The sequence below is a fragment of the Ptychodera flava genome, chromosome 3, assembly GCF_041260155.1.
Source record: "Ptychodera flava strain L36383 chromosome 3, AS_Pfla_20210202, whole genome shotgun sequence".
Taxonomy (NCBI): Eukaryota; Metazoa; Hemichordata; class Enteropneusta; family Ptychoderidae; genus Ptychodera; species Ptychodera flava.
Genome location: NC_091930.1, coordinates 30,783,071 through 30,804,669, shown reverse-complemented (window position 1 = coordinate 30,804,669; position 21,599 = coordinate 30,783,071). Strand labels below are relative to the sequence as shown.

Below are 21,599 nucleotides of genomic sequence, written 5' to 3'. Positions count from 1 at the left end.
CGTTGTAAGGGGAGAATTGTGTAAATAAAAGTGGTGAGTCTTTAGAGGGTACACAGTACGCTCGTGGGGTGTGACGACCACCGCATACCGCATATTATCGCTTTTGTGTATCATTTAATTATCAATTCTCGAAGTTCAGTATAGATTTACATATACTTATATGATAAGATTGTGGAAATTCTGTTGAATTTTGATTAGCCGCGATTTTGCTTAAAAGTGTCTTGGGAAAGTTTTTGTGGGTTTCCATTCATCGGCGGCCCCTGAACCTCTTACCTTTTGGCAGAGAGTAAACTGTCTGAATTGCAGTCCCTCTACTTGAGAGGGGACCGTGACTGAAAGAAATACACCCATCTGTCAAGTCAGCGACACATCGTTTTCAAAAACTATATTAAAGAGGGATATGTTCATGCAACCTTCTTAGGGAACAATTCAATTACTTGATAATCATTTAAAAATTTTGTTCGTCGACCATTGACGAATATTGTTAGTTTTGTCATGAAAACGTATTGCTTATGAGATGGGCCTTATCATTGCATACGACTTAGATATGCAAATCTAACAAAATCAGTACGTAGATTTTAATCTCCAACCACGGTTTTTTAAGGTTAATAAGTTCTCTTCCTGACACGAGTCATTGAAGCAACTTATGCGACTCTCACATATCTCTCCTCGTCATAAAATCATGAATCCTTCTGACTGATGAATACCTTTATTTGGTGATTGAAGAATATGTTACCATGGCAACATATACATTTATAGAAGAACAAGATACATTGATATATATGTATCATGACGAACACCAAGCAACAAGCACATTGCCAATAAAGTGATTTTGTTTCAATCTTTTATTACTTCAACTTTGAATTCGACAAGCAAATCTTCATCAGCTACTATGGGACTTGAAAGTACAAATGTGTATAAAAATGTGTATAAAATAGCGTTTTCAAACCGTACTTCCATTGATAATGAAACACATCAAACAGAAACTTGTCAGGTCTGTGCACGGTGAGCAGTAATATTCATTCTACTGTCACGTGAAACATGTCACGAGGAACAAGATTTCTGGAAGGGTTAGAAATGCGAGACACAATGGGCAAGTTCACTCAAGAAATTAAAATACCGGGTATGTTTGCTAAAGTATACAATGGTGTGAAAAAAAACGTCATCAATCTCCTAACAGGAAAGAAAAATCGGATAACTATCATAACTGACACGAAGTAAAATGTTTCTGTGTGTATTGATGGCCGATCTGAAAATCTGATACACGACTTGGTTTTCTTTAAGAAGCACCAAAATAAGTTTAAATCCAGAAAGTTACAATAGTACATCGTTTTCAAGAAGATACAGCTCTGAAATATCTGACGATCATAAAAAGCTGACTGACGGCTACGTTTTCGATGTGTTTAAATTCCTAACTGAATTCTGAAGCCTCGAGTGATAATGCGAAATAGAAAATTGCGTCTGACTTGTGAGATAATAACCTCAAAAAAATATTTCGGTGAAAACATATACGTATTACCATGATTAAAATACAGTACAACAGAGAATAAAATACAATATTCAGAAACGCCTGATCAAATCATTTACGATTGTAACTTCGGCGATGAAGGCTGGATTAGGAATATATAAGCTTACAGCCTAGAAATTAATATATATATATATATATATATATATATATATATATATATATATATATATATATATATATATATATATATATATATATATATAAGTCAAACATTTGGAAATAAAACATTTCTTCGAAAGAGTCGTTACATTGGGATAATTCTGAATACGTTGTACAGGTGATTAAACTAATCCAACAAACATAATGGTCTAAAAAAATCTATATCTATAATAGAATGACCATAAAGAGTGTGAAAATGGCATGACGTATACGATTAACTGGTGAGAAAGAAAAGAGTAAACCAAAACCATCAAAGTCTTCAATATTTCTAGATTTAACATTATAGCAAAGTTAATGTATAAACGTGCAGCTATGCTGTATCGCGTATACACGTGATAAAATAGATGTTACTTCTTAAATGAATCAGCAAGTGATAATCTTGCATGCACATATTACACTGTGTTCTAAACAACGAAATAGCTTGCTGTGCTACACAATAATGGGCAAGCGTACAGGGAAAACTTACCGTAAGTTGAAATAAAACCAGAAAAAGTCTTCAATCCAATAAAATGTCTTAATATACTCTTGTCACAGTACATTTTACATCGCGATAAAAAAATGTCAAACTCTCTGAGATACAGTCTCTTACAAATGCTTATATACTACGTATACTGCGCTGAAGCCAACAGCCACCTTTACCAGCCTGACGGCAGAAATTGCAATAGCGCCACCTATCTATGGTCAATGTATCAGCGTAACAGTTTTACAGTAATGTGAGCTGGCTGGTTGTACATCTCATAAAAAACAGACACTTTTCGAATGTGGAAATAATTACAAAGGTCAGAAATCTATTATAAGTTTCTCAATCATTACATCAAGGGTTTCTTACATTTCCATATTTGAGCGGCGAGGTTTTCTCTAGTACTACTTTCTACGGTGGAAGCAGTGTAATGAGTAAAGCGTTCGCTCACACTCAAAACAGCTGACAGGTTGCCAGCTCTGAAGTCATGTGTGGATTACTCCTGGAATTTTATAAATCTGACGATGTTACAAGAAATCGGAAGGAATTATCCTGAACAGAATTATCATCACAAGGTACGTACATTGTTCCGGAGAGATCTGATGAGTTTCTTTCTTGAAATCGAAACAAATATGAGAAGATTTCACAGCGATGCTTTGATGAATGTTAACAGTGAATACAACTGTCATTGCAATTGTTGTACAGAATGGACCCTTTCACGGTTATCGACGCCATATTGGACAGGGGGCAAATGGCCGTCAAAATTATCGAATGTCGGCGCTGGCGGCGCGCTTTTTTGTTATTGTTGAAAACGAAAACACGGAAGTATTTCTCGTGTTTTCACGACTTTCTCGATAAATATGCTCTTTTATTTAATTTGAACTTAGAATCGCGTGTTTTAATTGTTACTTTCGTACTCTTCCGGTAGTTTTGATTGACTTTGTGCCTATCGTGCTGTACGGTAACTCAGGTTACAGGTAGGTGAAAAACACGTGTTTCTCCGTGATGTACTCAGCTTCTGTAGCTACGACGGTACATGTACCGTACATATGGAGGCACACTTGACTCGAGTCAGCATAGGTTTAGGAAATCGTATAAATAACAGTGTTGTTTAGAAAAAAGACGCAAATGTCACAAGTTTGATTACTACATAATTGTTCATAACTGAGGGACAGCCCAAGCTCTCTTTCGTAGAATAGTTCGCCAGCTGACAAATGATCTCAAGTAGGATTTTCAAGGACTACCATTTCAAATTCAATGCCAAATGTTATATTCACGCTAGTGTTTTGCTCAACTATTTTTTATTTGAAAGTTCATTCTGTTCAAATTTGAATTGTGATTTGTTGAAAGGTACAGGGATTATAAAATTCAAGTTCAACGGTATTCTTATAATTGCCTCACTCTATGAATAAGAACCTCTTTGTAATTTGGAGTGATAATACTCAATTTAAAAATTGAGCATTGGCAAAAGGCTCATGGAATTATAATGACTAACACTCGGAAGACAAAACCAGGAACTGATATTTTGGGCTTTGCAGTGTTGGAGATTGCAAATCACTGGATTTTGGAAATATGTCGGTCACTGAAACCTGTCTAAATTCAAGCTACATTACTGACCTCATACCTTTTAAATCACGAAAGGGGAGGCAAGGATTCAGTAACAGTTTTCATATTGATCTGACATGATTTACTTTGAACACAGCTCATTTCTCTCCTTGGTAAGACTTGACTGCTAAGGACCTTACTGACACTACTCCACAAGATTTGACAGCACATTACAGATAATTGTGCTCTAAACAAGCTTGATGTAATCACAGTGTATGTAGTTTTCTATTCCGTAGAAATGTACTGCAATAAACCAAACTCTGTCCTCATCTAAGAAGTATCTGTGCTGCCTAACAATTTTCTTAAGTGTTGGATCCTATCTCTATTTCTCAGCAGTATGTTAGTTATTTTTTGTACCCTTAGGATTTTGGTATACACTCACCGTTTAGTCATTTTTCGCCAGATATTTTATCCACCTTTCACAGCTACATACCAGCACTGTAAATTTGATGATAAAACAGCTTTTCTGGGGCCTGGAACTTTCGGTTTTACTCACTTCACTCACTTTCTGTCTTCATACTATTCATACTTGTACTCACTATACTAGTCCAGCTTTATTTGCCAATTTAGCCATATCAGATAGTGTATAGTGGTTTTCTTTGGTTAATTAACTTTGTTCACTACATGTATATGTCAGGGAATCAGGATGAGCACTGCCACTCCGGTATTATACAAAACCTTGGGATGTTGATGTAGAAATACACAAAGATATCAGAGCTTTCTATTTTCCATATTGACAATTAGCAGTGTTTTGAGGGTAATTCTGTTTGTTTTAAATAAAGATTTGATCTTTATCATTGAAAGAATGCTAACACATGAAGCTTTCTCACAAATGTTGACATACTAGCCCGTTTCTCTTAACAAATTATATTCCATTATGTGTTGTTGGTAGGGAAAGTAAACTCGACAACCTATGCATATAGGATACTAAATGGAGAAATTGGCCTAAGACTATTAGTAAGAATGAAGGCATTTTCACAGACCATGTGCATTTCACTCTTGTATATTTCACTACATGTAGACATTGTCAACTCAACTTTCCATTTTTCAATAACTACACATGGTTGGCTACAGCACTTTGTTCCTCTTGTTTACATGCTCATGTATGTTCGAGTGTAAGACTGTGTGCATTACAGAGCACCCTATAAGTCTTGGCATCTCCATCACAAGAGAAAACACAACAGAGAATCTTATAGTACACATTGCCGTTACAGTAATACCCGGTATGTAATTATATAAATATGCATCAGGAGTGTAGGAACTCTCAATTTTATTTTCAACTTAACTACATCTTATCTTGTAATTCCTTATAAGAAGTCACTGTCATGGATGTTTATGAGATATATTCAACTTGTGTATCTATATTCTAGTAAAAAAATAGCTACCTCTAGATGTAGAAACATGTACAGATGAAACTAGACATACATTCACACTGTAAAATACCAACAACTCTGTCTGACTTACGCACACATTTTATGCTCAAAATCTGAGTTGTCAGTTGTATCACATAAAAATATTCAACCTTGAGTCTGAGCCTGGATTCAATTAGTAATGGTGGTTAATTTATCAACAATGAAAATATATACAAAATGTACATGTACCTCTACAGTGTATGTCAACAATCTACAATGCACAGTAGTGGAATTTATTTCTCTATAGAGTTGTTCATTTTTATGATTGCCTTTAAAAGTTATGTAACTTGACCACCCCAGTTGAAAATCAACTGGGCCACTTCTAAATGTAATTACTCAGTCACTGCCGAAATAATGAAATCACATGACACCTTTAGGTTGATTTGATTACTAGATCGTCCACCAGAAGTGAATATACAATAATTTGCAACAATTACTGGCGTCACAATAACACATTATGCACACTAGCTGGCTTTCTTTTGCTGTATGATAGAGTTTTTAAATCTGAGTGCAATTCAGGCAAACCCAGTCATCATCATCTGTGATACTACTTAGTCTAGCACAGCACCAGTGGTACCATAACATACACATCATGCACATGCACTGTACATTGGATTCTAGACTACAAAGTAACATTTGGAACACACCGTGTGATAGCCATTTGCCCTCGTATTTGAGTATTATACATGTGGGTTTTTTAAACTGAATTTGATAATTTTTCTCTTGAAAGTCTGTCATTCCATCCCTCATCAGCACGCTTATAACTTATTGAATAGGGGCACTTACATTCAACACAAGCCATAGTACACTGAACACTGACAGAGAGCCATGATAGAATCAGGTTACTGTGGCCTATTTTATTTTCACTGGAATGTATTTTAGCTGAAAACAGACTTTCAATGTTTCACTGTGATCATATTTTTACTTGCCAGGATGTTCAGAAAGGTTTCCAATTTGGTAATAATAATAATAATGGGTTTTAATATCTAGCGCACATCTCCGCAAGTTCACATGCTCAAGGTGCTTTATAATTATTATGACCCTGGTCACTGGACCTAATTTGATACCACTGGGAGCAAACAGCAGCTCATATGTGCAGCCAATAAGCGCAGCAGAGCTATATGCACACATTACAACCAATGTCCTACCCTATCAGGTACCCATCACTCCTGAGTGGGGAGAAGCAATGAGCAATAAAATGCCTTGCTCAAGGACACAAAACACCAAAGTCATTCCGAGGCTCGAACTCATCATCCTGTGATCGTGCAGCCACTGGAGGCACTGCTCTAACCACTGGCCCCAGTAAATACATAATGGAAAACTAAAGGGGTCAACCTTCCAGCCTTTCATACCACTTTACATATTTTTCTTGCTCAACAGTAGCTTTTGCAATGTCATTCATGGTATCCCTAGTCATAGTTGATTGCATTGTTCCTAGAAATCCCCTGATTTTAGATGTTTCATCCCCACTATGATTATTGGCATATATTTGAGCTTGTTCTTGAAGTGATGGTGACAAATTATTGTTACTTTATTGAACTTGGGAAAAGCTTTCTAAACTACCAAATTAGATTAAACAATTTTCCTCTTTGATGAGAATGATGGCACTTTCTCATCGGTAACTCCTTTCATATTTGCGTCTAAGATCAAATGTTATTTTACTGTCTGAGTTAATGTTTCGATCTCCACTTTTGATTTATGTACTTTGCTTAATCCCATAGTACTGACTTTTTCAGGCCTTAGATCTCTTAAGTTTTGTCATTCCATACACAGGGTATGTCTGTACAGGATGGGTCATTGAAAGTCATCAGAGTTGCATGCTCCATCTTATATAGAACAGCCATAATAAAATTGAATGCTTGTGAACACCCAGCAGGTCATCTTGTGCGACACATATACATTCTCTGTAATTTTTGTTTCAGTTCCAACAATTTTACTGGATTAGACTATTCAATGGCAACAAAGGCCTTGGCTACTAATTCTGGCTTTGAGCCTGTTGAACCAATACCTCTACAAACAGACATTCAGTTCACCAAATGACGTCTGGGAGAGGTTTTCATATGTGCATTCTACCGATATCTTTCTCACAGGCCATAGTCTTTAACTATCTACATCTACCGGTATTCTATATTCTACCTATTCTGTTGAAATAAAAAATAAACATGGAAATAGGTAAATTGGATTTCTTTCAGCTACTTCAAGTAGACAAATTAAGATGTGTAAAGTGAAGTTTGAGGAATCGCAATATGTATTATTATCATTATTGGTAGCTCATTAAAAAATTTCGTAAGCAAGGATTGTTTACTAAGTTCCTGTTTTATTATGTTCCATGTTTCATTATGTATATCATTAACCATGACATTTATCTATATTCTCTATATCAAATTGTCCTAAACATTTGCTCTTTAAGCAATCATAATTACAAACAGCTTACAGATAACTTTCTTCAGTGGTAGTTTGCAGATAAATAGGTAAACATATGCTCATCCATCTATTCATGTATTTTATTAATGCAAAGTAACTTTGAACAACTACAATACCGGTACAAACAGACATCAACAAAGTTAAAAAATACACTTCATTTCAGCTTACCTTCACCCTACACTACAGCTTCAAGTTCAACCCTGTCTTTAAGTGTTCTAGTTGTTATTTGAAATACACCCTACTGGATACTCTATACTCAATTTCTACAACTAGTATGCTCTATGACTACCTGTAACAACTGACCTGTCGAATGAAAAAACAACAAACAGGAATGGGATATATTTTTCTTTTGATTAACTTCAACTAGGTAACATATCAAAGTTATTCACTGCAAGTGCATATAAATTTGCATATACATGTATGGGATATTATTATCTACGGATATTCAATCCCTAACTGAACTGAACTGAACTGAACTGTATGAGTTCAGCTATACACCCGTTACCTTCCGTACCTCCGTGCCATGTCTATGAACTTCTAGCCTGAAACTAGCGCCTAGATCTACTACAGTAGTCATAAAAAAATGTTCAGCTGAATAATATTAACGAAGGAATGGCTAAAATATAAATGAAATGTACGGTTCATGACAATGCCTTGGAATATACAGTACGATCACAGGTTCAAAGTGCAGCCTTGGCAAATATATGGACATGGGGCATGTCACAAATCACTCTCCGCAACTCAGTGTCTGCGCCCGCGATTTTGCCCAAGTTTTCGAATAAAAGATAATGTAACACTTGTATTGTTACCCTAAAGTTGTTGTGGTATCCGATTTTTTTTTATTTGTGCCCGGAAAGTCCGTGAAAGGAGACGACATCCATTTTTTCACCCATGCCGCCATTACAGAACGATCGAACACTTCAGTCATAACAAATAGCGCCCCCGATGTTGACCGCCATTTGCCCCCTGTCCAATATGGCGTCGATAACCGTGAAAGGGTCCATTAACAAATGTATCTGTAAAAAATATGAAAATTTCAACCGATCACTTTGATTTCCACTCTACCAACTTAAATACATCAAGACGTGAAATTCTAAGCCTAACATGACCAGGAAAATCTGGACATTAACTCAGAAATCTAGAAATCATGATGAAATTTGATTGAATGTTAAATGGAAATCATGTCAACACAGGACATTCTGCAGAAATATCAACATATCTCTTTATAAAAAATACACGGAAATTTCAACCGATGACTTTAATATTACGATTTTCAAATTCCTGACATTAAGACGTAAAATTCTAACCCCAACATGGCTAGGAAAACGTGAACATGTCTCAGAAAAATGAAATCATTTGTCTTCTTGAAGTCAAAACAATTGCATCAAATCAAACATGGTCACAATTTCTCTGCAGTTTTCAGAAATCAATCTGAAAAAATTACAAAATATCAACTGATGTCTTCAATTTTATGATTTTCGAATTCTTTACATCAAGACGTAAAATTCTAACCCCAACATGGCCAGGAAATTATGAACATTTTCAGAAAAATGAAATTATTTGTATTCTCTGTGCCAAAACAATTGCATCAAAACAAACATGCAACACAATTTCTCTGCAGTTTTCAGAAATCACTCTAAAAAAATTACAAAATATCAACTGATGTCTTCAATTTTATGATTTTCGAATTCCTCACATCAAGACGTAAAATTCTAACCCCAACATGGCCAGGAAATTATGAACATTTCTCAGAAAAATGAAATTATTTGTATTCTCTGTGTCAAAACAATTGCATCAAATCAAACCTGATCACAATTTCTTCACATTTACAAAAAGTTGACTCTGAAAATAATACAAAATTTCAACCAATGACTTTAATTTTTACATTATTGGATTCCTTACATCAAGATGAGAAAATTCTAACCCCAACATGACTAGGAAATTATGAATAGTTTCTGAGAAAATGAAATTATTGACATTGTTCATGGCATCAAAACAAAGCAGACTACAATTTCTTCACATTTTACAACAAATTCACTCTGAAAAAATACAAAATTTCATCAAAGGGTTTCAATTCCACTTGGAGTCATTTCCTGACATCATAAGGAGAAATTCTAACCCACACTTGGCTGACAAATATTGAGTTTTGATGAGAAAATCAGGAAAATTGTGTCAGTTATGGTGGTGATGTGTTTGCATGTTGTTCAGTTGTACAGCTGTATTCGCTGCAATATTTGCATTGACTGTCTTCTCAGATTTCTTACTTGTAAATGACCTTGACAGTGGAATCACTGTAATCTGAATAAACTATTCTACCGTCTGTAAACACTGCAATGTAGTAAGGGTTTCCATCTACAGTTACAGTTTCCTGGTATTCACCCTGTCTATCAAATTTCACTATCTTCCATGCATCTGCCACATAAATATTGTCTGCATTGTCAACTGTAACTCCCCATGGATACACTAAGTGATCACTTCCAAATTGATTCAATATTTCAAGATTACTGTCCAAAACATAGATACAATTTACATCACCCTGACATGACACTATGAGTTGATATTTGCTATTCATGGTCAGAGACCAGGGCTTACTGAGTTGTTGACTTGAAATAATGTCCCCATCTCCATTACATTTGATTACACAGTCTGCACCGTAGTCTGCTATGAAAACATTTCTGTCTTTATCAACAAATACACCAGTGGGGTATTTCAGTTTACCCATTGCTATTATTTGTTTCACTTCACTCTTTGCATCACTCACTACAATGCATTGGTTGCCGTTATCCGCTGTGTAATAGTCACCATTGTCTGCCATTTTTGTGTCGTATGGTTTGAAATTGTGAGGTAAGCCATGAACTGTGACAGATGTTAGAATCTGTGCAGTGTCTGCTGTTACTGTCTTCACACTGCCATCGTCACTGTCTCCATATCGGTAGTCACAGACAACTACATGTCTATTCTGGTTTATTGTCAATCCCCATGGGTTAAAGACTTCTCCTGATGATTTCTTGCCATCTCTTGACAATAAAACCCTGACAGTGTTGGACAGTGGTGTACCTATAGGTGTAAGGAAACAATTTGCAAATGTAGGTCAAAGGTCATCAGCTGATAAAACAATAGTACTGCCATTGAAACATGGTTTTTTGACATTAAGGTGACAATTTCTTGAAAAATTCCTAGCAATTGAAAAATTAAAATGGTGAAAATTGTACTCATTTACATAATTAATTATATTTCACCCACAAACAAATCTTTCAGGCTTGTTATTGTATTTTTTAGCTGTTTGTAAATGTTAGTAGTAAGTTGTTCAATGAAGTAATGACAGTTATAGTTTTGACATTCTTATCATAAGAAAATTTTGGCAATAATTAAAATTGCTCTGATCAAACAATTTGCATAACTAATGAATTTGCATAGTTAATGAATTTAGGTAATTAGGCTGTATCTCAATAAAGGATTGGTGTCTTTTGCCACAACTTTGTGGAATTGTCACTGAAGTGATGGCAATGTCATTGTCTTTTGTCCAGTGAATTTTATCGCTGTGGTAATTAGCAATTTGCATAATTAATGAATTTAGGTAATTAGGCTGTATCTCTGTAATGGATTGTGGTAATGTGCTTCAAGTTCAATGTTATGGAATTGTTTCTGAAGTCATGGCAGTGTCATTGTGTTTTGTCCAGTGAATTTTATCTCTGTGGTAATTAGTAATTTGCATAATTAATGAATTTATGTAATTAGGCTGTATCTCTGTAATGGATTGGTGTAATATGCTACAAGTTTGTGGAATTGTCACTGATGCCATGGCAGTGTCATTGTGTTTTGTCCAGTGAATTTTATCTCTGTGTTAATTATTAATTTGCATAATTAATGAATTTAGGTAATTAGGCTGTATCTCTGTAATGGATTGTTATAATGTGCCACAATTTCATTGAATTGTTTCTGAAGTCATGGCAGTGTCATTGCATTTGGTCCAGGGAATGTGATATCTTTGGTAATTATTAATTTGCATAATTAATGAAATTAAGTAATTAGGCTGTAACTCAGTATTGGTTTGGTGTAGTATGGTACAGTTTTGTGGAATTGTTTCTGAAGTCATAGCAGAGTCATTGCCTTTTGTGCAGTGTATTTTATCTCTGTGGTAATTAGTTTTTTTGCATAATTAATGAATTTAGGTAATTAGGCTGTATCTCAACAATGCTTTGCTATTATATGGTACAATTTTCTGGAAATGCTGCAGATATCTTGGCAGTGTCAAGGCATTTTGTCTTGTTAATTTTTTCTCATAAATATTATCAATTTGCATAATTAATGATTTTAGGTAATTAGGCTGTAACTCTAGAATTTTCAGCGTGACAGGCTGGAATTTGTTGAATTGTTACTGAAGCTTTAGCTGTGCCATCACATTTCATCATCATGTGAATAATATCTCTCTGATAATTATTAATTTGCATAATGGATGAATATACAGTAATTAGGCAATATTTTGAAAATTGTTTGTAATATTCTGCAAATTCACGTATTTTTATGTTCGTTGCGATTGTTTCCTTGTCTATTTCATATCTGTGGTAGTTACTAATTACCATAAGGCTATGGTACATTCACAAATAATCGTGAGGGGATGGAAGAATTTTGGGGATCTCAAATTTTTAGGGTAGTAGAGAGGGGGATTTGAAAAATTTCTCTAGGATATAGGGGATGTGTGAAAATATTTTGGTACCCTAAAATACTTACTTTTACTTTTTCAGATTCTAGAGTTTTGTAAGAAATGCATTGAAAAATTGAATAACATTGTTATGTCAGCCAATTGCTAATGGTGATAACAATTAATCACATTCTTGGATTTTTGGCAGTATTTCATGACTTGTATTTTGAAAAAATCCAAAATATTTGAATGCATTGAAATTTTATGAGAAAACCAAAGTAGACCTTGTAATAGGGGACAAAAACTGCAAATGATGATTATTTTGGAATATTTTTATTCAATGTATCAACTGAAGTTTCTTGATATCTCCCAACAGCATGCTGAAACACAATATTCAACTTGTCAACCAAGCCTGTATCACTGCATATGTATGTACTCAACTAGCATTCCCCAAGGTACCATACAAGGTAAGTGTTGCAGCCAGGAATTTTAAACCAGGGGACACTGTGTCCCACTACCATTTACTTTCGGGGACATTTTGCAAATTTTGGGGACAACCTGCATCAGTTGTCAATTAAATTTTTGAGTATTTTATTCTAAATTAGTTTCGCAAAACAAAATTCAAGCTACTGGCTTTTGTAACAACAATTGTGATAATTTTAGGATAGCTCAGCTTTCCAGAATCTGAATATCAAAAAAATTAACTGTTGGCTACTCTAGCACTAAACAACAACATAACAAAGTAATAATAACAATAATAAGAGACAGACACACAGTGTTGGGGGATCAAGGTCAACTACTTTAATACAAGTTGACAGGCTGCAAGCCAAAGTCCGCCACTCGGGTCGGACAATACAGAGCAAGGTAGAAGTATAAGAAGGTAGTGTAGTGGAGGAAGAAAAATTCGTACGCTAGTTTAAGATTGGTGGGAGGGTGGGGGAACGCTCGAGGGTCAAAGCTAACAATGAATACTCCAGGGTAGCCTCGTTCCCACGATATCCAGCACAGCCTCGAATCCGCCCCATTTAAATTACAATAAAACAAGTATTATTGCACACTTAACTGTTGGCTAGTCTTGCACTAAACAACAACAATAATAAAGTAAATATAACAATAATAAGAGACAGACACACAGTGTTGGGGGATCAAGGTCAACTACTTTAATACAAGTTGACAGGCTGCAAGCCAAAGTCCGCCAAGATTACCCCAACACTGGTGGTGGGCGCTAGCCCTCCTCCTGAGTACATAATGCGAGGGCCATGGATTTTGTGACTTTGCACTTTGTTTCATGGGACAGAACTGTGTAGCGTTCGAACGCATTGGATTTCCAATCGCCTTGTAGCTTGATTAATAAGGGGGGAATTCCCAAATTAAGGGCAAACGTGGCTCCGCCACGGCGGAATGAGTGACCGGAGTAGTCGGCCGGCTTAAAGCCGCAGTCAGTAAGAATGAGTTTGAGTGTTCTAGTGAATTTCGCATGCGTTAGAACCAGGGGGGTGGTTGCAGTGGTTTTCGACGGCATATAGTTGAACAGATGGTCTCTGGCTTGGTGTGTAGGGGATAGCCGTATCATGTTAACGAGTGCTCGAATTGGACAAAGAGGAGAGTTCTCGATGAGAGGGAGAGGTAGTTCGAGTAAGCGCTGACCGCACTGGATTGTTTTGGTGTGTCTGATCGTGAGGATCGCTGACGTTCCGAGTATGGTAATGTCGTCTCTACGTAGGTATTTGTTGGAATCCGGCAACGTTTGTGTTTGGAGGAGCAACGTCGATTTCCTGGCAAATGTGAAGAATGCGAGGAGGCAGGCGCACCAAAATGTAGCGTTGAATGATATGGAAAGGTCGAGCTTGGCGTAGATTGCCTGAAGTATGCACGGTGTGATGGGCAGCTTTTGCGCGGGTGGTTTCCTGTGGGTCCGGTTGATACCTCGTCGAAGAACAGTTAGTAGCCAGTTGTTTTCCAGGGGTTGGGGTAGCCCGCCTCGGCGTGGAGGAGTCGAATGATATTTAGGTAGCCTGGGATGCTCGAAGGTTTGAGTGTTCTCGCGAGAAAAACTGCGTACCGGCAGACTGTAAGCTGAGTGCACGGCACTGGGCGGAGACCGAAGTAGAGGCAGAACCGGAAGTAGGCCATGCGTTGGGAGTTGTATGTGCGTTTCGTTGACTCTGCATACGCTGCTTGTTTGTATTTTGAGAGGTCGCCGTCCAGTTCCAGGAGTTGGCGTTGGTGTAGAGGCCCTGTAGTAACAGAGAGTAGGAATCATTGGTCATATGATAATGCCAGTTGCGTAATGGGTGCAGTGCACGAGTGTGGAGAATGTCCACGGCCTTGAAGTAATGTTTAACTTCGTGTAAGCGCGATAGTGAGTCCGCAAGATTATCTCTCGTGTTGACGTATCTTGCTGTAATATAGAAATTCGAAAGGGCCGAAAGCCAGAAAAGTTCGCGCAGCCAGGTCATGGCTGTAGTATTGCGGGACGTGCCGGAGTTGATCATATACATCGTGGTAGTATTGTCCGTATATACTACGATGTGGCGCTGGTCCCAGAAGTGATGCCACCGCTTGCAAGCGAGTAGTATTGTGTAGAGTTCTTGCAAGTTGATATGTGCGTCTGCAATTGTGGGGTGGTCCGTGGACCATCGCGTATAAAACCAGTCGTTCGCGTAAATGCCCGCTCCTGCCGTAGAGCACGCGTCGGTGGTGAAGATCTGTTGGGCAACGGTGTTTCCTCGATGAAGAATGCCGTACCATTGAACGTTTTGCTCAGATTTGCCCACCAGCTGATGTCGGCTCGCGCTTGCTTGTTTAGGCGTATGTGGTGTGATTGACGTGAAACAGAGTTGGTCAAATCGATGAGACGTCGCAGAAATGTGCGACCGCCGCGGATAACTCGTGCTGCCCAGTTGAGTTTGCCGACTAAGTTGTTGAAGCTCGCGTTTGGTTGCCCGCCGTTTGGGCAGCCAGCATGTAAGGAGATTGCTGAGGTCCTGCAGTTTGCTGCTGTCTAAGGACAATGTCCGGTTGTGCGTATTTATTTCAATGCCGAGGAACGTGAGGCATTGGGTGGGTGCGATCACTTTCTCCCAGTTAATAGTGAAGCCGAGTTGTTGTAACAGTTGTAGTAACGCTTGGAATGTTTGCTCGCATTCCAGTTTGGAGTCCGCAATTATTAGGAAATCGTCGAGGTACACTATCACAACTTGGTACCCTTTTCTGCGCATCATTCTAGTGATACTCCTGGTAATGCGAGTGAAAATTTCAGGGCTTTTTGCTGCCCCGAAGGGCAGTCTCGTGTCAACCATGTAGGTCCATGATTGATTCCCTGCAAAGCGGTAACGCTGAGATTCTGCGCTTATGGGTACATGGCGGTAAGCGGATTTTAAGTCAACTTTGGCTAGAAAGGCGCCCGGTTTGCACGCTGAGACGGCGTTATCTATCGTTTCGTATTTGAAGGGAGTGGTCGACGCGTATGAGTTCACGCTTTTATCGACGGGCTGGCTGCAGTCGTGGATGAGTCGAACTTTATTTGAGTCTTTCTTAGGTATGGCGCCTAGGCTGCTAACTATTCGCGGTTGATTAGCGGTAATTCTATAGTTACCGGCGGCTATTTCGTGGGCGATCTGGCGCTCGACCGCGTCGCGATAAGCCGGATCGGTGCAGGAGGCATAGTTGGACCTTTCGACTTTATGGAGGGGTGTGCCAGGGTCGATGATATTGAAGCCATAGGTAATGCCGTGCAGAAGGAAGTCGCGGTCAATATCGTTCTGTAGTTCATTGTCCCATGTTGTCAGGCAGTCAGTCAGAGGGCTAGCCACCTTATGCTATGCTTGCTGATGGAGTTGGTGTTCCGGAATGCTTTGTGGCGATACTGTGGGTGGTCTTTGTGACAACCCTCCTCGATGCACACATGCGTGTAGCGACAGGATGATCGTTGGCAGCCGGTTTGATTTTGGAAGTCGAAACAGATCTCCTTGCCATTGGAGTCGTAATGCCGGCCTTTTGTTGGTTTCTTGGAAACGTTTCCTTTTGTCTGAGTAGTGTCTCTTTTATCGAGATGATATAATGAGAGGTGCAGGTCGACAGAGCCCCATGCGAGTGAGTCCGCCGCTTGCTTTTTTCGATACTCGTGGTCATATCGCAGAACTGATGCGGATGTGAAGGATTGCGCGTAATCGCCGATGTTGATTGTATGGTCGAGGTAGGCTAATGTGTCCTTCGGAGACATACCGCGGTTAATTAATGTCTTTAAGATGCGGGCGTTGGCCGATATCCACTGAGGGAGGGAAACTTGGCCCGGTTTTGGTCTCTGCTTGGATGTTCGCATTATTAGTTTCATGTCCCCGTCGGCCGCGAGTTCGGCCTCGTCAGTTGCATCGAGCGAACCGTTTTTGGTGGTAATAAAGTCCGGAATGAGTAACGGTTTACGCTCACCTTTCACAGAACTCTGGTCGTTGGTACGCTTGATGTGCTGGTCTGATATGATGTCCTTGAGCGCGCTGTCGCCTAGCTCTTCGAGAAGGGCGTTCAAGTCGCTATTTTTGGCCAGGGACTTCGTAGTCACCTCTGCTGTCGCCGCCGCACCTGCAGGTTGGTCTGGAATTGCCTGTTGCTGGGGATCCAGAGGAGCTTGGTTTTCGCATAAGTTGGTCCGTGCGTGGCGAGCATACCACGTTGACCGATAGGCAATTCAAGAGCGATGATGTCTTCGTCGCTGAGGCGTTTGAGTACGTCCTTCGATGGGATGGCCTGTGCCGTTAGTATCCTGAATGTGTCTTCCGTAAGGCCTGCTGCCTCGCACCATGCTTGGAAAGTTTGTTCGGTGTCTCCCATTGTTGTAAGTTATGAATGGTTGGTTGGCGGGAACAATAGCTTGTGGACAAAGTACTATGTACGTGCGAACGCTCGAGGGTCAAAGCTAACAATGAATACTCAAGGGTAGCCTCGTTCCCACGATATCCAGCACAGCCTCGAACCCGCCCCATTTAAATTACAATAAAACAAGTATTATTGCACACAAAAAACTGCAGAAAATTACTTTCTGATGGCAATGAACTTTCATCTTTGGTTTTCAGATACAACGCACTCCAAGAGATTTGCTGTCTTATAAAATGTTTATAGTAAACTGTTGAAGGTGCAGCTTTTTTATCAGCTTCATCTCTGAGCAAATTGACTAACTGTGCACAAATTTCAATGGAAAATCACTGGACTTAAATCACATAAACAGCCAATGTCAACAACAACTAATGCAAGATCCAGGCATTTAGGACTTCCCCTTTATATGGAAGTTTTTAAACTAACAAAGTCTAACCTTTTTACCTTTTCCTGAAGTACGAATAAACATAATTTTTGTTTAAGAAAGTTAGCAGGAATGCATTTTAACAGAATACCAGTACATATCCGTGCTTACACGGGTTTCTGGTCATCCATGCCATATATCCTATACAGCAGATGATTTATCAACCAATCTATGAAAGCTTGGCCATAATAAATCGCCAACGGTGGCAGCTCCAGAGACTACTGAAGACACAGACACAGTCTTCTGTCTCAGGGTACATGGAAACATTTTTCCGGACAGCCTTTAAGCAATTTTTTTCCATGTCCGCTGGGGAGGCACATTTTTTTCCCTATAATGTGGCCCGTAAAAAAATTATCCTAAAATCCTCCAGCCCCACCCCAAGAAATCAAATGTTCGACCCCCAAGCCAAAAAATCTTCACCATTTATTAAAATGCATTTGATAGTTCTCATATTTGGTATGTTGATCAAAAGGGAGTATGTTGGTATAATCAAGTTCGTCAATTTTTGATCTTATATTTTTAAAAATGCTTGCCTGACATGCTTTTAAATTTTGAAGTTTTCATTGTGATATTGTCAAAGTACAATGAAAATAAAAGTGATTTTCTCGTCTTTCTTTTAAAAAATAATGAAAACTGAAAACTTGTATGTGTAATGCAAATTTATATTACATCGACCAAAGATTATGACAGTGAAGCACTACTGCAACATTAAAGCCCCACTAGCTGTATATTTCAGCATTATTTTTATGACTTTACTTTCAAGCTTAAATTAGTTTGTCAGAATGTACTTAGGTTTGTGTATACACTTATTATTAACTACCCTCTTATGCAATTTTAAACAAGATAAAGATTACACTGTGATTAGATGTATGCCCAAACATTCATTGCAGCCTGATGCGGAATAAGCAAATATCGTGATCCTGTGTATATCTGCACTGAAATCTTCACATAAACTGCAAAGAGTAGACCAGTGTAACGCTTAGGCTCGAATGTTTTCAGCTGTGACATTGCATGTTCAGTTTCCTTTGTCATAATACCAATTTGTGAAAATGGCGGGAAATCAAAATGAACATAAAATGTGAATTTACTTGTGAAATGTTTCACAAAGAAGTGGTATCCTAATGCATTAAAAGCCCATTTCCATTCAGATGGTAGAATTCAGAGAAAACCAGGAGAGAATAGAAAGATATTTTGTTCAAAAATTTTCAAGAGTTACAGCTAGGGCTTTATTTAGCAATTGTCAGTGTGGAAGCTTGTCTATCTTCTGTTCCTTGTGTTGGTATTTGAGTCTAATCAATGGTATACCGTGAATAATTACAGAGATTGCAGCACTCTGCAACTGATGGAGACTTTACTACTGTTATCAGTATGTGTATTGTATGCATGCCATTACAGTCATGTTAATATCATGTATAATGCAGAGAAGTAAATAATGAAGGTATTTATGTCACATACATGCTACAGTTAGAAATATTGACACTAGTTGTACTGCTGAGAGATTAAAATTCTACTTTCATAAAACTATGTACTGTAAAACTATATATGTACTATGTAATACATCATGAACAATTTAATTAAACCACATTTTATTAATATCTTTCAGAGTGATAAGGACTGATTGGAGAACAGTGAAGATGACTCCAGTGAGATAATCTTTCACAGTCATACTTGTAATGATGAATATGCAGTTGAAATTCTACTTGAACTGTGAGGGCAGTATTGATGATGCTGACTACAGAAGGAATGACAGCTGTCACAGTTTGAAACTGATGGTGATGGATATTCTGATTAAATTGTAATGATGAATCTGTAGGGTTCAAATTCTACTTGAACTGTGAGGGCAGTATTGATGATGCTGACCACAGAATGAATGACAGCTGTCACAGTTTGAAACCGATGGTGATGGATAGTCTGATAAACTTGAAATGATAAACCTGTAGGGTTAAAAATTCTACTTGAACTGTGAGGGCAGTATTGATGATGCTGTCTACAGAAGGAATGACAGCTGTCACATTATGAAACTGGTGATGGATATTCTGATTAACTTGAAATGATAAATCTGTAGGTTAAAATTCTACTTGAACTGTGAGGGCAGTGTGGATGATGCTGTCTACAGAAGGAATGACAGCTGTCACAGTTTGAAACTGATGGTGATGGATATTCTGATTAATATTTAATGATGAATCTGTGGTTGAAATTCTACTTGAACTGTGAGGGCAGTGTTGATGATGCTGACCACAGAATGAATGACAGCTGTCACAGATTGAAAACCTCATGGTGATGGATATTCTGATTATAATGAATCTGCAGTTGAAATTCTTATGAACTCTGGTGGCACTATTGATGATAGTAACCACAGAATGAATGACAGCTGCCAGTGTAGAAACTGATGGCCACTGTGATGGATATTCTGATTAACTTGGTATGATGAATGTGCAGTTGAAATTCTACTTGAACTGTGAGGGCAGTGTTGATGATGGGGACAACAGAATGAATGACTGCTGCCACAATTTGAGAGTCATAGTGATTCTGATATATATTCTGATTAACCTTTGATGATCAATATGGAGTTGAAATTCTAATGGACTGTGAGGGCAGTATTGATAACTTTACTACAGAATGGATGACAGTTGCCACAATTTGATACTGATTAGAAAGTGATGGTGGTGGGCACAACTTTGAAGAATCATAGAGATTGAAGAAACTGAATGCATGTATTAAACATTTAGGATGTAGAAATGATGGGCCTGGTACAGGACTCTGATCCTGTGTAATGACTGTGTAATTTCAAATTAAACATATTTCAGTTGGACTGTCATTACAGTACATTTTTGTTTTCCTAGTTTCGCTATTTTCAAGTTGAGTTTTTTCTACTTTCAGTTCAATTCTTACTAGGTCAAAGTTTATTTCTGTAAATCCTCTGCATACATGAATAAATATCACTAGCCTGATATTATCAGAAAATACTAATTTTCTCAAAGCGTATCAGGGCTTATGTACACTCTCACACTTTACATTTCTAATCAAAATCTTTCCAGCTGCAGACCTTAATTGTCCAAGGCATTGTATCAGCGATTTTACAACAACACAGCAGAGAAACACACGCTAAAAATGAACTAGTATGAATCTAATAATGAACTGTCATGCTCAGTTGTTAGGGTTGTGATTCCATTACAATGATGTGACTGTCTAATGAGTAATTGCCAACATTTAATAAATGACATTTTATGAATAATAAAGTATACTATGTATTCAAACACCAGCTACATTATAATTCATCAGGAATAAAGAAGAAACAGATGGCATTGACATTGCAAATTTGTTCATTTGTTTATATATTTCTCCGGCGTGTGTGTATCAGTGGCCGTGGTGTGTTCTGTAACTGACAGCATGTAGCTGATTAAATGTAACCAGACCACATCAAGCCATGCTGTGTTAATGTTGTAAAATCACTGATTGTTATGAAGATATACTGGAACACATATTTATTTAATGCATAATGTTTGGTTACGGTTAGGGTCTGAGTTAAGGGTCTTGAGGATGGAGTTTAGATAATTCATGAAATATTGCATATCAATTTCAAAATTTCGCGTAAAGGTGGAGTTGGAACAATTCTGATTAGTTAAAATTTGCATAATATGCACTTCATTAAATCCTGTTATCTTTTGTCACATGGTTTCAAACATTATTTTAAAGTTGAAAGAGGTATCTTTATAAAGATTCTTCTCTCATGTTGTGTTATGCTTTACATGTGGCTTTTATCTTCCTATGGATTAGGTGATTTTGAGTCATGAAAATTATAAGAATCTTTGAAGAACAGCTGTCTTACAGATTATCTGTTGATGAAACCAATTTCACTAAACCTAATAAATTTTGAATATTCATTTTGGCTTGCTAAATCAAGTGATGCTACATACATTGTACTTGTAGTGATCTTGTTAGATTTATTTCAGAATTTATGTTTGTTTAGTGTTTTCATGTTTAAAGTCATGACTTTGTTACTGTTGTTATTTTTTTCTCTTTTTGTGTATTCAGTGAGAGTCTTTAATAACTTGCTTTGAGTGTATGGACAC

At 37.7% G+C, this 21,599-nt stretch overlaps 2 protein-coding genes and 1 long non-coding RNA gene across 3 annotated transcripts in view; 1 reads left to right on the top strand and 2 right to left on the bottom strand.

Moving 5' to 3' along the window:
- The window catches only part of LOC139129829 (uncharacterized), a 157,221-nt gene that overhangs the window by 117,863 nt on the left and 17,759 nt on the right, over positions 1 to 21,599 (bottom strand). The window lies entirely within an intron of this gene.
- Positions 2,570 to 19,330, top strand: LOC139129836 (uncharacterized). The gene is made up of 3 exons (XR_011551694.1): positions 2,570 to 2,722; positions 12,607 to 12,697; positions 19,130 to 19,330. It is a non-coding gene; the product is annotated as an uncharacterized lncRNA (long non-coding RNA).
- The window catches only part of LOC139129831 (tripartite motif-containing protein 2-like), a 14,530-nt gene continuing 2,604 nt past the window's right edge, over positions 9,674 to 21,599 (bottom strand). Inside the window, exon 2 of the mRNA XM_070695513.1 lies at positions 9,674 to 10,645. Coding sequence (XP_070551614.1) covers positions 9,849 to 10,645 — 797 coding nt within the window. The 3' untranslated portion in view covers positions 9,674 to 9,848. The remainder of the gene's footprint in view (positions 10,646 to 21,599) is intronic.